The sequence below is a fragment of the Sciurus vulgaris genome (assembly GCF_902686455.1).
Source record: "Sciurus vulgaris genome assembly, chromosome: 15".
Classification (NCBI taxonomy): domain Eukaryota; kingdom Metazoa; phylum Chordata; class Mammalia; order Rodentia; family Sciuridae; genus Sciurus; species Sciurus vulgaris.
In genome coordinates, this window is record NC_136476.1 from 54,626,856 (window position 1) to 54,642,878 (window position 16,023).

At 50.5% G+C, this 16,023-nt stretch overlaps 1 protein-coding gene across 1 annotated transcript; it reads left to right on the forward strand.

Annotated features, from left to right (window-relative positions):
- The first annotated feature begins 5,258 nt into the window (after positions 1-5,258).
- Positions 5,259-14,832, forward strand: GRHPR (glyoxylate and hydroxypyruvate reductase). Its single transcript, XM_079113564.1, has 9 exons — positions 5,259-5,401; positions 7,118-7,248; positions 8,030-8,102; positions 8,633-8,749; positions 9,774-9,862; positions 10,327-10,431; positions 11,064-11,199; positions 12,679-12,809; positions 14,497-14,832. The coding sequence occupies exons 1-9, from the start codon at positions 5,319-5,321 to the stop codon at positions 14,616-14,618; spliced, it is 987 nt and encodes a 328-aa protein (XP_078969690.1). The 5' UTR covers positions 5,259-5,318; the 3' UTR covers positions 14,619-14,832.
- Positions 14,833-16,023: the final 1,191 nt, after the last annotated feature.

Here is a 16,023-nt window from a genome sequence, read left to right on the forward strand (position 1 = left end):
TCAGTGGTTGAGTGCCCCTGAGTTCAATCTCCAGTAACCCCTCAAATAAATAAATAAATGTTAAAACAACAAAGGAATCTCATGTGCCAGATATGCCAACCACAAACCCTAGGTGTATCCTAGGAATCTGTGAGCCCAAAGAAAAGGTCTCCTAATCCAGTAGTGGGGGGCAGGTGCATCAAGGACTTCCCAGAGGGGGACAAGATTGGGCTGCATCCTGAAGAACAGATAAGAATTTAACTCGGTGAAGAAGAAAGAGGGGTTCATCTCTTTTAACAACTCTCCCTAAGGGACTTATTTTACTTTATATTAAAATGCATTTTAAGGGTAAAATAATTAAAATTGTGATATTGACGGTGAATTAGGTAGGCAGACTGATAAAGCTACATCAAGAGTCTAGAGAGAAACAAGAGCAGACACAAGAATTTAGAATGTGACAAAGATAGCACTTCTTTTAATTTTTTTTATTTGTTCTAATTAGTTACACATGACAGTAGAATGCATTTTGGCACATCATACATAAATGGAGTGTAACTTCTCATTCTTCTGGTTGTACATGGTGTAGAATTACACCGGTTGTTTAATCCTGTGTGCACATAGGGTAATAATGTCCAATTCATTCTACTGAAAAACAGCACTTCTGTCTGTGGGGAGGATGGATCATTTGAAAAATAACTTTGAAGATATGAAATATACTGTAGAGGTATAGTAATTAAACCAGTGTGGTATTAATATGTATGATAGCTCATAGGATAGAATATGAAGTCTAGGAATACATCCTCATAGTCCCAAATTTAGTATATGATAGTAAAATTTCTGATTAGAGGAGGAACATGAATTATTTCATAAAAGGTATTGAACAACTCACTTGCTACCTGGAAAAAAAAAAAGGAACATAATTTCAAAAGTAAAAAAATCACAAAAGTACCAGGTTGAAAAAGCAGGAGAAACATATTTTTAAAACTATACCCCATGTGAGAAAGGCCTTTTTGTGTGTGAAAAGTTTAGAATATAGCCCCCACCACCACCACCAAATTCTTTGACACTTTTCCCATCAAGAAATAGAATCTTGGAGCTGGGAATGTGGCTCAGTGGTGGAGTGCTGGCCTAGCATGCCCAAGGCCCTGGGTTTGATCCCTAGCACACAAAAATAATAGAAGACAGAAAGAAAGAAAGGGAAGAAAAGAAATGGCGTCCCTGGGGATAGTTCAGTTGGTAGAGTGCTTGCCTTACAAGCACAAGGCCCTGGGTTCAAGCCCCAGCACCACGAAAAAAAGAAATGGCGCCCATGTCTCTTTTACTTCATCTGGATTCTGTGACCACTTGACTGGTAGAAATGGCAGCAGTGATATAGTACTCAGGCTGCCTTTTGAGATGGTCCTTCCCTCTTGAGCTTGGAATCCAGTCTCCAGGCTCTCAGGATGTCCAGGACACACAGAAAGGTCATGTGCAGGTGTTTACATCAACAGTCCAGCCCAGGGTCCACTGCCAGCAAGTATGAATGACCAGACATAAGAGCCTTTGAGTGACTCAGCCCAACTACCAACTCCTGCACAGCCCAGCCTGAGTGAGAAGGTGGCTGAGCCCACCACCCCAGGGCCACAAGCAGCAACAATAACATGATCACTGTTGCTTTAAGTCACTGTTTTGGGATAAGTCCTTATACGTCAATAGGTAACTGAGGGACTATGTATAACAAGAAAAATTTTCTAAATTAACAAAGCTGGACACAGTAATCCCAGGGACTTCAGTGGCTGCAGCAGGAGGATCACAAGTTTGAGACCAGCCTGGGAAACTTAGCAAGACCCTGTCTCAAATTAAAAAATAAAAAGGGCTGAGTGCACCAATTTGCAATCCCACCAACAATGTATGAGTGTACCTTTTTCCTCACATCCTCGCCAATACTATTATTGCTTGTATTCTTGATAATAGCACTCTGGAAAGCAGTATGGAGATCCCTTAGGAAACTTGGACTGGACCCACCATTTGACCCAGCTATCCCACTCCTTGGCCTATACCCAAAGGACTTAAAATCAGCATACTACAGTGACATAGCTACATCAATGTTCATAGCTGCTCAATTCACAATAGCTAGATTGTGGAACCAAATTACATGCCCTTCATTTGATGAATGGATAAAGAAATTGTGATATATATACACATGCCATAAAGAAGAATAAAATTATGGCATTTGCAGGTAAATGGATGGAGTTCGAGAATATGATGCTAAGTGAAATAAGCCAATCCTAAAAAACCAAAGGCCAAATGTTTTGTCTGATAAGTGGATGCTGATACATAACAGGGAGGTGGGAGGGGATAAGGGAAGAATGGAGGAAGGCTGGACTATGTAGAAGGAAATGAGGGGTGGGGAGAGGGTGGGGGAAGGAAAGATAATGGAGTGAGACAAACATTACCCTATGTACATGTATGATCATACAAAGGGTGTGACTCTACTTCATATACAAGCAGAGAAATGAAAAGTTGTACCCCATTTGTGTACAATGAATCAAAAAAGAAAAGAATCAAAAATAAATAAAATAAAATAAATAAAAAATGAAAAAGGAAAGGGCTGGGGATGTAGTTCAGTGGTAAAGTGCCCCTGGGTTCAATCCCCTGTACCTGAAAAAAGAAAAAAAAAATTAATAATTAAATTCAGGGGTTGGGATGGGGTGTAGCTCAGTGGTAGAGCACTCACTTAATAAACACAATACTCAGGGCCCTGGGTTTGATCCTCAGCACCACAAATTTAAGGAAATAAACAAATAAACAAACAAAAAACGAAAAGCCCTATCTCAAAATATATGCAAAATGTTCCAAATGAAGTTAAGATTTAAATGCAAAAAGTGAAATTCTGAAAGTCCTATAATACAAACACTCCTATTTTGAATTTTTGCACACTGAATTTCAGTCCTGTGTCCTTGTGTCCCCCACCCCCAAAGTGCTTAGGAGGTCCTCCTCCTCTGAGGCCAGGCCTCGGCAGCAATCACTCAGAATGAGCGGCTCCAGACTCACCTCCCACTGAGCCTCAGAACCTTAATCACCCCCCGCTGGCCTCCTCCACCTGGGTAGCCCCCAGGCATCTGGCGCTCCCCCACCTTCTCCTCAACAACCCCACCTGGATAGGCATCAAAGTGACAGCTTCTCCAAGGGTTCCCCCGTCCAATACTTGGAAGTCGCCCCTCACTCCTCTTCACACTTCCCACCTCCACAAGGTAGGGTACAGAGCCAGGGTGCTGGGCTTGAATTCTGCCTCTTAGTGGCTGTGCGACTTTAAGGGAATGACTTCAATGTTTTGCCCTCAGCCTCCTGTGTATAGGCTGGAGAGAGGAACAGTAGGCACCTTATAGGTATAGAAACATGTTGGCACTAGAGAATCACTACCAAAGGTGTTGGGGACAGTGTCTAGAACTTACTAAATACTGCCACTTTTATGATGACTAGTCTCAGCCCCTGAATCCCAGGTCACCCTCCTCCACTGACTCTGGCCTCCTGGGCCCTCAGCTGGCTCTTCTGGCTCCATCCTTACTACCCAGTTGTACTGATTGAGCATCAGCTATGAACTTCGCCTTGGGGAGGGGATGCGTAAACTTGTCCTATCTCTGATGGACAGGCTTGTCCAGAACCCAGAGCCCTTGCCTCTCCTTGGTGTGTGGAAGGAGCTGGGCTCAGAGGATGATAGAGGATAGAGCCACAGGCTGCACTGTCCCCAGAAGGCCTGGCTTGGGAACAGAAAACACCTTGTGTCAGTGTTCAATGTATTTCAGAAATTTTCCCTGAACTGGCTTAGCAGCACAGATAAAGGTTAGTGGGTAAGACATTTATTAACGTGTTGCTTATGAGAGGGAGGGGGGCAGGGTAAAGGTCTAGCAGGGACCCAGATGGTACAGGGACTTGCCGTGTGATCCCAAACTGGTAATGTCACCTCTCTGTGCATATCTCAGTTCCCTCATCTGGGCCTTCATGAGGACATGGACAAAATCAGTGGAAAAGAGGTCATTCTGTTGCCTCAGGGCCCCCCAGGCCTGGGAGCAAGTAAATGAACAGTCTTTGGACAGAAATGAAGCCAGCAGAGCCAAGGGAGAGGCTAGGGTCCTCTACTTTTCCAAGCTAGCTTCATCTCATGCAGCTTTGACCAACTGCCCTCTTGGGGCTCCAGGGTGTGGGTTTCTGTGGATGTGTTCATATTTGTTAAATATTCATTACAGGTGTTGTGCTGTTGTTATAAGCACTGTATATAGTTCATCTCTCAACAAGCCAGGAGGCAACCACCATTATCATCCCCATTTTACAGATGAGGAAACTGAGGCACTTAAACTGAAGTTTAAGAACTTCTCATTGGTGGCAGAGTGGGGTTTAGACCCAGGCAGTGAGGCTTCCCAGCCTGAGTTCCTTGAGTCTCTCCTCCACAGTCTCGTTCCTGAGCAGCACCTTCTGTGGCTTTGGGCCCATGCAGATACTGCCTTGTGTAAGGTCACAATAACTCTTAATGCTGAGTTATCCCCATTTTGTGACTGAAGAAACAAAGGCTTAGGAAGAAACATGATCTCACTGGGGTCAAACAGCTTGTAAGTGGCAAAGCCAGGATTCAGACCCAGGCCCATCTCATTACACACTGGTTCTGCACATGACCCCATATGCTTGGCCCTGGACCTATGCATGTACTACCTCTAGCCAGTTAAGGTGTTCAGCAAGCTTGAGTGGCCCCAGGAAGGGTTAAACTTCCCCTCACAATTGTGGATTTAATATAGGGAAGTCTTTAAAACGTTACAGGGGTTGTCAAACTATCTCTTTCCAGCTTCCTGAAAGTATGCACGTCAGGACAGGGTCAGTCCAGTATGTTTGAGCAGAGGTCCTTCCTTGCCGGGAGTAGTGTGTCCAGGATGGAACACACCTAGCACAGGTGTTGAGGGCATCCTCCTGCCCTCCCTACTCCGATGGCCTCCTTACACAGACACAGACATTCACATACACACTCACAGAGGACGCTCCTCTGGATGCCCCTCCACACGCCCCAAACCTTAGCCATGCTGCCTCTGGGGCAGCGGACGTTCGTGCTCAGCTGTGTCACCCGCGACCCCGACAGAACCAGTCCCAGTGCCATTAGGGCTGGCAGGCGCACACAGATGCCCAAAGCCCTGGACTCACATCCCCACACTCAGTTGCGAAAACAGCCCCAGCCGCACACCCCTAGCCCGCCCCGCCGCCAGCTCCGGCCACGCCCCCTGAAGGCCCCGCCCAGGCCAGCGCCGCGGCTCCGCCCCCACTTCCGTCTCGGTGGGTCGGGCCGGAGCGGTCGGTGTCCAGCGGCTGCAGGTTGGATGAGGCTGGCGCGACTCATGAAGGTGTTCGTCACCCGCAGGATCCCCCCCGAGGGCAGGGCCGCGCTTGCCCAGGCCGCAGAGTAAGAGCCCGGCGTCCCCGGGCCGGCTGGCCTGGCCGTCTTGGTATCCGCGAGCCGGCTGCGGAGCCCTTGGCACCCTGGCCCGGGCCACACTGGCGGGCAGCCGCCCCCAAGCCGCAGGCTCCCTGCACCGGGTGACTCAGCGATCTCCAGGAGCTCCTTGGGGGCGCCCCGAGCTGCTCTGGGCGGGCTGGGGGCGTCTTTCTGAGGCCCCGATTGTTTAGGGAGCTGGCTGAGGTTATCCCAGGGACCAGAGAGACGGGGCCTGCAGCTTGGGCTTTGGTCAGACTTTCCAGCTGTGTCCGACCGGGTCAGGATTGGAGTTTGGGGGAGGCTTTAATTATCTTTTCTAGGGTCCAGCTCTTACCAGGCTCCTAGCCAGAACTCGGAACCTGGCACTGGGCTGGTAGGAGGGACCTTGAGCATTGGTCATCAGCCTTCTGAGAGGAGAGATTGCCCATGAGGCAAGGTCCATGCTGCTAATTCTTTACCCTCTGAGGTTGACTGATGGGCAGGTGGGGTCAGGAACCAGTGGTGGTCACTGATCCGGCCACGTGGAGGGTTGGCAGGGGACTTTGTTGACTCTTTTCCCATTGAACCATTTCTGTGGGCCACCCTTGCCAGGTGCCTCATATACATAAACTTAATCCTTGCAACACTGTGAAGTCAGTATTTTAATTTGTATTTCACTAAAAAAAAAAAAATGGCTGGAAGGCTGGAAGGGGTGAGTACCTTGTCCAGAGTTGCACTGCCCCTGGTGGAGCTGGGGTTTGTACTTAGCCCCGTGGGATCACAGTCTTACCTGTGGCACCACATTCTTGCCGTGTTTGCACTTGCAGTGTCAGACTGGGAAAAGGTGGCACCCAGCCTCAGCAACCAGTTCTAGGGAAAATGAGATTTGTTTTTGAATTCTGTTCAGTGCAGCACAGCCTCTGCCTAGGACCTGTTTTGTACTAAAGGGAGAAGGGGAAGCTCCCACTGCTGGAGCACCTGTGCCGTGCTCACCTGGGGGCTCAGGTCAGGAGGTGCTGCAGGAGGGGTTGTTGGAAGGTGCCGTGGCCGTCCTGTATCTTGCTTACACACATGGTACATTCATGTGGCTGCACTGAATTGTTTTTTGGTCTTTTTTGCAGTATTGGGAATCAAACCCAGGCCCTCGCACATGCTACCACTGAGCTACACCCCAGGCTGCCCTGGCTAGGAGGAGTACCTCATTTCCAGGAGCTCTGAGGAAGCATGCCCTCATGCTCCTGGGCGGACTGACCTTGAGCTTATCTTTCCTGGCAAAGTCTGTGATGGGGGTTTTGAGTTTCATGAACTCAGAACAGAAAGAGATGCAATTGATCATTGAAACCAAGCTCCATCTGATGCAGAAACACCCCCTGCCCCTATCCTTCCCTATAATTGGTCCCTCAAAGGTCCCCTGTGAGTGTGAGAAAACTCTTCTGGTGTTGAGCTGAGAACTGTCCCCAGGACTACCTCCATTTCCACTTAGGCTTTGATCTGGGGGCCCCCAGCCTTTGTTGGCTTCCTCTGCTCTGTAATAGCCCTTTACCCCCACCCCCAACAACACTCTGTGGACATTTCGGAGGTCACACCTGACCCTGATTCCCCTGAGCCAGCCCCAGGCGGCCTGAAGCCAGAGCAAGAAGAAGATAATGCCTGCCAGCGGGCTTAGGGCCCTGCGTCTCCTGAGTGGTTGGTCTTTCCCTTCAGCTGCGAGGTGGAGGAGTGGGATTCAGATGAGCCCATCCCCAGCAAGGAACTGGAGCATCGTGTGGTGGGGGCCCATGGCCTGCTCTGCCTCCTCTCTGATCGCGTGGACAAGGGTATCCTGGATGCTGCAGGTGTGTGTGTGTGTGGCGGGATTCTGAGGCTGCCTCAGGCCCGTGCATCTGAGGGCCTCCCTTGCAGTGTTGGACCAGAGGAGCAGTTGCTTCTGTCTGGCTCTTGATACCCATCCTCCCTGCTGTGGGTCCCTGGGGCAGGCGTTAGGAGGGCAAAGACCACAGTGTGGAGCTGTGAGGTGGGGCTGGAAGAGGGCACCCCTCCCACCCTGCACAAACTTGCTTTATGACCCTTTTGGGTCTGTGTGCAGCTCAGTGCCCAGCACCTGCAGGCACCTAGGATGTTTGCATGACCCCAGCCATGGGTCTCCGCCCTGGGATAGGTGAATACCCCCTGTGAAGTTGTGTCGTGGCAGTTTGGAGAAGAGGTTCGCACTCCAAGGCTGCCACGTGTGGAGAGATTCTTGTGAGTCAGAGTGAGCCACTCCAGGCCCTGACCTTGGCCCAGCTACCATCTCAGTACTCTCAGTATCCATGGGGAGGCCCTAGGGTGGCCAGTGGAGATTCCAGGCCTCACTGGGTGAACAGTGCAGTGGGTAAGAGCAGGGGGCCTTGGTGTCTGAGACCCTGATGGGAACCCCAGCTCTGCTGGTGACTGGGCCAGGACACAGCCTCCCTGAGCCATTGTGTCTGTTTGAAGATTTACCTGAGGAACAGAGATGCCGGGCTTTCTCTTAGTCTAGGAAAATAATAATAAGCAGGTGTCCCCGTGAACATCCCCAGGGTTGATGCTTTGAGTTCCTTGAGGAAGGGTGCAAACAATGCATTTTCCATACAACAGGGGCCAACCTCAAAGTCATCAGCACACTGTCCGTGGGTGTCGACCACTTGGCTTTGGATGAAATCAAAAAGCGGTAAATATAGCTGGGGCTCTGGAAAGGTCCTGGAGTGAAGGCAGCTCTCAGAGAGTGGGAGCCATTTATCTTTGCCCCTGAATATTCAGTGAGAATGTCATGTGGCTGATGATGAAATTTATCTACATGTGCACCAGTCAGTTAAAACAAACTCAAGGTCAGAAAGTGGGTACCTCCATGTAGTATCACCCTTTCATGTTTGTGATCTTTTCTGATCCTCACAACTCCCCTGGAAGTAGAAAATGCAAATATTATTATTATTTCCTTTTCTGATGAGGAAATTCAGAAAGATTAAGTTATTACTGGCTCCAGATTTTAAACTCCAGTCTTCCATCTTCATATCCCTCCTAAAGTGGGAGATAACCCAAATGGGAATGAGGACTAACCATTCCTTAGTGCTTATTTACAATTCTGAGCTTCCTGGTAGGCAGAGCAAAGAAGGAGCAAAGCAACATCATGGACACGATCCAGCAGTAGACATTGGTGAAGGTGCTTGAGGCTGTTGTTACCACCAGATGTTTGATTCCTAGTGGGATCCGGGTGGGCTACACTCCAGATGTCCTGACAGATGCCACTGCAGAACTTGCCGTCTCTCTGCTACTCACCACTTGTCGCCGCTTGCCAGAGGCCATGGAGGAAGTAAAGAAGTGAGTGATGCCTGGCGGGAAAGTGGGCTGTGCTCAGCAGCTGGTTCTGAGTACCTGGGTCAGCCTGGCCCAAATGTGCTCTCTGTGTGGGTTGTGCCCCAGCTAATGAGGGGAGAGGACTTCACAGAGTGCGACGGAAGGGCCCATGGTGAAGTCACAGGAGAAGAGGGCACCTGAGGGATGAAGACATCCTGCTGGTGGTGAAGTGTGGGAGCAGATCAGAGCTGGCATGGCAGAGTGCCAGGCGGAGTCCTCTTGGGCACTGGGGTGATGCTAAGCGTCCGTGATGCCAAAATCAGGAACTGAGGACCAAAATTTTTCATAATCCTTTTGGGAGCCACATCTGACCATTCTACCATGAGGCTCAGGGATTTTCAGTGTTAGGAACAGGGTGCCACCACAGACCTGCTGAGGATGCTGTGTCGCGCACACCACTGGCATGACCGGAGTTCTACATTCTGGCCTGTGGGTTCCAGAGGGGGGTTCCAGTCTGTCCCCAGAGTCGGAGGGGGGGTGTTTGGAGCATGGGTGGAGGTGCAGGTGCAGGCCCTTGGAGAAGGTGGCCAGGATGCCAGCCAAATGTGGGACGTGGGCTGAGTTTGCACAGTGCTGAGTGTCCTCTTGCTGTCCTGTCTAGGGAGTCAGTACATTCTCAGTGGTGGCTCCAGCCAGGGCAACAGGGGCGCTGTGACTTCACTGAGAGCACATGGTCTCGAATCCTGGGTCCCAGTCCCGCTGGCAGTGGGACCTCAGGCGAATCACTTAGCTTCCCCATATGCAGAAGGGGACGAGAGCCTCTGAGTCCTGGGAGCCCTCCTCGATTTGTGCCCCCAATGGCTTTAAGGGCGGCACGGTCCCTGTTGCATGCTCACGGTACTGAGTGTGCATATCACTCATTCTACACGCGGTCGTTTGACCTGGAGGTGGGTTTAGACCTGGGACCACAGCTGGGGGTGCTGGTGTGAGTCCCCGTGGGCCCTTGTCTTGCCCGGGCTGGGCTGCTTACCCTCTCCCCTCCTTGCAGTGGCGGCTGGACCTCGTGGAAGCCCCTGTGGATGTGTGGCTATGGACTCACACAGAGCACTGTGGGCATTGTGGGACTGGGGCGCATAGGTGAGACTCCCCCGCACACCTGCCTGCTCCTCCCCTCACATCTTGGACCCAGTCCCCGGTGCCACACACCCAAATGCTGGTGATCCTTCTTGGAAAGGCTGCCTGAACTGCATGCCATCAGAGCAATTTGCCTGCCGTAGTGATGAAAAGACACAACTTCACCGAACACAGGCAAAGGAATAATGGCCCTCAAGATGACTGGGCCATGTGAAGACGGCATAAGCCAGTCACAGCCGCAGAGGAGCTGTGGCACTGCCTCCAGATCCTTGAGGGCAGTGGGCTGGCTGGGGCCTGGTTACACCTAGACAACCCTGAGCTCAGATAAGACAGGAACAGTTAACGTGGGAGTGTACTGATGAAAGGCTCTGCTCCTGAGGGTCTCCTGTCCCTGGAGCTGCTGGGAGCTGCCCTTGTCCTCTGAAGGGTGGGGAACAAGCCATGGACTCTTGATTTCTTTCCTCTAGGTCAGGCTATTGCACGGCGACTGAATCCATTTGGTGTCCAGAGATTTCTGTACACAGGGCGCCAACCCAAGCCTCAGGAAGCAGCAGAATTCCAGGCCGAGTTTGGTAGGTAAAACCTTGATTTCTGGAGGAGCTGTCTGTGCTCAGTTCGGGGTGGGGTTCTTTTCTTTAGGATGGCGTTGGCAGGTGGAATGCAGGGTTCCAGGTGGTCTGGAGGCTGCTATGCTGTGTCCCTTGTGTGTTATCTTCTTGCCTTGGACATAGCACACTCAGAGTACAGGGCATTCCCTCAACCCATGGGTACTACCGTGGAGGCGTGCAAGGCTAAGAAAGAGCCAAGCACTTTGTTTCCTTGTTCCTTAAGCTGGTGATCCCCAGCCTGGTCCAGGTGGGTCCAGCTCCTGGGGGGCTACACGGTGTGGTGAGCAGAGGGCAGGCTGGATCTCGACCATTCCACCCCTTTGGCACGTCCAGCCTGACGCTGGTGAAATCCAAGTAGTGCAGATGCTGTGTGACCTTGAGTAAGCTCCTGCCCCTCTCTGGCCATTCCCTACCTGTCTGACTAGCAGGCTGGGTGTGATGGTGTGGTTCACCAGGGTCCCACAGCCACCAGAGCAGTCCAGGTGCACACAGGCTTCAGAAAGTGTCTCGGGAGTTCTGCTATGGGGAGTGGGAGGACACCATCTTGCTTTCCCTAACCTGGACTCGGCCTCTGACGGAGCCCTGCCCATACCCAGTGCCCATCGACCAGCTGGCTGCGGAGTCTGACTTCATCGTTGTGGCCTGCTCCTTAACACCTGCAACTAAGGGGCTCTGCAACAGGGACTTCTTCCAGAAGATGAAGAAAACAGCTGTGTTTGTCAACATCAGCAGGTAGCCTAGGGCCACCCAGCACCCCTGGGTCACCCAGAAGGTCTGGAGAGGGCCTTCCTTGTTGGCTGCTGCCATCTGGGATTTTCTTCCCTGCAGGTTGTTGAGAGACCAGGCCGAGCTTGCCAGTCTCCAGCACCTCCGAAATATAGTAAAGGCCATGCAGAGCCGGGACAGGAAGAAACAGTCAGAGCAGGGCTGGGCCAGTGGTGTGGTTCAGGGAGTGAAGGCCTGATGGGCAGCATGTCACCAGGGAACCTGGGGCAGGTCTTACTCTACCACGAAGAGTCGGACTTTCTAATCTGCATGGTCCCTTGGAGGCAGAGCTTCCACACTGCTAAGCCTGCCATGAGTTCAGTGGTGCGAACCTTCATGCTCCTGCGGAGACAGACCCTAAAACTCAAAACTCATCCTGGCTCCCCAGGATGTCCCCAGGCATGCCTTCTGGTCACAGGGCATGGACTGGGGACAGATCTCCCTCCTCTGCCACTCTGACCCCTTCCTGATTGGTACCCTTTCAACCTTTTATATCAGTTTGGAGGAAGGAATTGGATGAGGTCACCCTGAGGGTTCATGCACCCCAAAAGTCCTTGTAATTTCCAGTGTTTAGCTACAAATAAGTGTACCATGTAAGAACAAAGGACTTGCGCTGATGATTGATGGTAGCCCTAGCTTCCATTTAGCGGGCACCTGTGGACAGGACTATACAGGGGGCTGTATTACAATACTCCTTATTGCACAAGTATGATTTAGTGCACCATATGAAGTTTGTAGAAAATCAGCTCTTTCCTTCTGTAGCGGCTCACTTTGATGGATGCAGTTTGGTGTCTATACATTTCTCTGCTCTTGTTTAGGCAGGTGCCTAATGGCATGCTATGGTTCTCAGTGGGTAGTCTGGGGGCTAATCAGATTAGAAACACCTTCAAGGGGCACAAAACAAACGCAGACTTCTGGGCCTGTTTATGCCATAGTGCTTTAATCCTTCCAATATTCCTAGGAGCTAGAAGGTATTCTGTCTTACAGAGAAGGATCCTGAGGTTCAGAGAAATGAGACACTTCACAAGGGTCACAAAGCTAGAAAGTGTCAGGGTTAGGGGTTCTCTGAGTATAAGATCTGTATTCCTTCTGGATGCTATGGTACATACCTGTAATTCCAAAGACTTGGGAGGCTGAGGCAGGAGGATCACAAATTGGAGGCCAGCCTCGGCAACTTAGCAAAACCCTATCTCTGTAGCTCAGTGGTAGAATACTCCTGTGTTCAATTTCAGTTATGCAAAAAAAAAAAAAAAAAAAAAAAAAAAAAAGAGAGAGAGAGAGAGAAAAGAAAAAGACTCTCTATAAGTGTACTTTAAGATACTGCTTCAGAAGTCACTACCAAGTGCTAGGTTAGTGGAAAAATTCATATTGTGGCTTGTTCTGCCCTAAAGGTGGTCTGGGAGGAGGGCGCATTGGGGCACCCATATCACCAACTGTCATCTGCAGGGGAGACGTTGTAAACCAGGATGACCTGTACCAGGCCTTGGCCAGTGGTCAGATTGCAGCTGCTGGACTGGATGTGACCTCCCCAGAACCACTGCCTACAAACCACCCGCTCCTGACCCTGAAGAACTGTGGTAAGGACTCTGCATTTCCAGCACTCATCGCTGCCCCGTGAGACCAGTGTTTAGAAGTGGTCGTGGGGGCTGGGTGCAAAGCTAGCGTGAGCAGTGCTAAACACAGGGGACACACCCAGGGACCACATATTTTCGGGCTATTAGTGACACTTTGCCCCTAAAGGAACATGTAAAGGTGAGTGGCTTTGTATCTTATCCCAGCCTCCACAAGTAAATTCCATTACTGTAAATTGCTATAACCAGCGTGTGAGAAAATGAGTAATGACGATACTAGTGTTTAAAACTGTACCAGTTACAAAGCTGTTCTCTCAGCCACAGACGCCCTTCCCTGTTCTGCTCTGTGGGCGAGGCGGGGCCTCTGCTATGCCCACTGATGCTGCCAGGTTCGTCAGTACGGGGCACTGGATGCTGGCTCCCTCCTGCCTTCTGCCCTCCTAAGTGGGTGCGGCAACGGTTCTTCCCCTAGCAGCAGGGGACTCCAGTTTCTGGGCCCTCACCAGTCAGTGCTCCCCACAAGGTCTGAGTTTCAGCTCCCAGGGCCCTTCCTTCAGCCTTCTGCATTTTAGCATCCCACCCTTTCCCTCAGAGATGCTTCTGGCAGTTGCTACCTAGGAAACTAAGTGCAGTGGTTCTCATACCTTGCTGGTTTGCCAGTCACCTAGAAGGACTGAGCCAACACAGGTTGCTGGGCCCCATCCCAAGCAAGGGGTTCTGGGTAGCAGGTCTTGGCTGGGGTCTGAGACTGTGCATGCCAAACAAGCTCCCAGGTGACACCAATGCTGCCGGTCCTGGGACCACCCTTAGAGAACCACAGCCTTTGCCCCCTTAGCTACCTAGTTAACTCATACCTAGTGACATTTTTTTTTTTTTTTTTTTTTTTTTGCAGTGCTGGGGATTTGAACCCAGGGCCTTGTGCTTGCAAGGCAGGCACTCTGCCAAGTGAGCTATATCCCCAGCCCACTGATAATTTTTATAATAAGTTCTCTCTGATCAGGCAATGCTGTGGTTTCTGCCTCCAGACCACTGAGTGGTCAGGGCTGTGGGTTGTCCATTCACATTCCAGAATGGAAACCCAAACTAGTCCTTTACCGTCATCCCAATGAATGCTCTCATTATTGAATCCCTTGGAAATTCTTCTTTCCCCACCCCCATGCCAGCCTGCAAGGAACACTGGCTGTAATGTCAGGGCTGTTGCTTGGAGCCAGAAAACTGGCCCCTTTCCCTCATGTCTGGAGCCAGTTCGGCACCCCAGGTACTGCTTCAGAAGGAGCTCTTTAGGGACAAGGGACTTCACTGGCCCTCAGGGAACTGTGGGAGCGGTGCTGTCCAGCATTTTGACTTGGGAGTTATTTTTGTAGGTCAAAAGCCCTGTGGCATCACTTCCAGGGTCACAGGGGTGGGCTAAGTTGGTGACTGGTTTCGCCATCTAGTGACCAAAGGGCTGGGTCTAGATAGGCACCAAGACCCCCTATCACTTTGCCATGCTTTGTGTTGAGGCTTTGTCTGGGTTTCAGTGGCCTCTATCTCTTTCTGCTTCTGTGAACCCCAGCCTGGGGGAGTGACGGAAGGGAAAGCAAATAGAATACCGGGGCAGGTTCTCTTTTTCCTTCTTACTGGCAAATCCACACCATGGAAGGAGGCCTGGCCTACAGTCTTGAGCTGTCCTTCTTGTCTCCTCTTTTTCTAGTCATCCTGCCCCACATAGGCAGTGCCACCTACAGAACTCGCAACACCATGTCCTTGTTGGCGGCTAACAACTTGCTGGCTGGCCTGAGAGGGCAGCCTATGCCCAGTGAACTCAAGCTGTAGCCAGACAGGAGACCTTGCAGCTGAAGCTACAGTGCTCTGTGGTTCCAGCTGACACACCCAGCTGGCTTTGGACCCACAGCAAGTGCCACAGGGAAGCCTCATCTGTACTGATCCTGCCAGGGCAGCTTGGTGCTGATAGCTGTGCTTGCCTCTCGTGGTTTGATACACCTGAGCCAAAAGCATGTAATTCTATTATTAAATAATTTTTCTGAGAGACTGTCTCAGCCTGTGACTGGGGGAAACTAACAAAAAGAATTCGCTTACCTTTGCTAACTTGGGGCATCCGGTGACCTGTTTCCAACCCCAGCCCTCACCTGGGCATTTTAATGTTTAGATCCTGTCTGACTTCCTTCTCTTATCCATCACCAAGCACAGTCCATTTAACCATGGCACCTGAACCTGATACCTAGGCCATCTGGGAAATGAAAGAGAACATAGAGCAAAGGAGAGTAAATTAGAAGAAAGGACTAGGCTGGTCACATTCTTCTCTTCTTAGTTAATTGGAGGCTGGTGAGTTTCCCAATTCCAAAATGTTTCTGCACCTACACTTTGCTCCTTTGTGCATCTTGTCCTTTGCCCGCCTCCTCAGGTAGAATTTGTTATTGTTTTGGTACTGGGGATTGAACCCAGGGGTGCTCTACCACTAAGCAACATCCCAGGCCCTTTTTGAGATAGGGTCTTATACTAAGTTGCCCAGGCTGGCCCTAAACTTGAGATCCTTCTGCCTCAGTCTCCTGAGTTGCTGGGATTATAGGTGTGTGCCATGGGAGCCTGGCTAGATGTTCTTTTCCTTTTAGTGTAGCAGGGACTTTAACCCAGAGGCACTTAACCATTGAGCCACATCCCCACCTCTCCCCCCTTTTAGTTTGAGGCAGGGTCTTGCTGAGTTTCTTAAGGGCCTCACTAAATTGCTGACGCTGGCTTTGGACTTGTGATCCTCCTGCCTCAGCCTCCCAAGTCACTGGTATTTTAGGCTTGCACTACTGTGCCTGGCTAGATGTTCCTTTTTGATCACCCTTTACTCACTCTTTCCTAAGGCCAGGACACAATGGCTGTTGCCAAAGCTCTCCTAGGTGCTGAATCAGCTTCCAGCTCTTCTACCAGCCAAGCCAAACTGGCTTTAAACTTGGGAGGCAGGTACAGAGCAAAGTCCAAGGTTGAGCTGGCCCTGAAGAATAAGCGGTGGACTGAGAATGGAAGCTTACCCAAGTCCACAGCTCAAAGACATGAAGGGCTGGGGAAAGCAGAAGGAAACATTTGAGCAGAATGACCAGTTATTGACAACATTATTATCTAGGGGGCTCCGTTTTTAAAAGTACCAGTTAAAGCAGGTCTAACAGAGAAAGAACTACTATTTCCTTATTTTCTTTCAACCTTAAGAACCTAAGCAAAGAAAAAGAACACA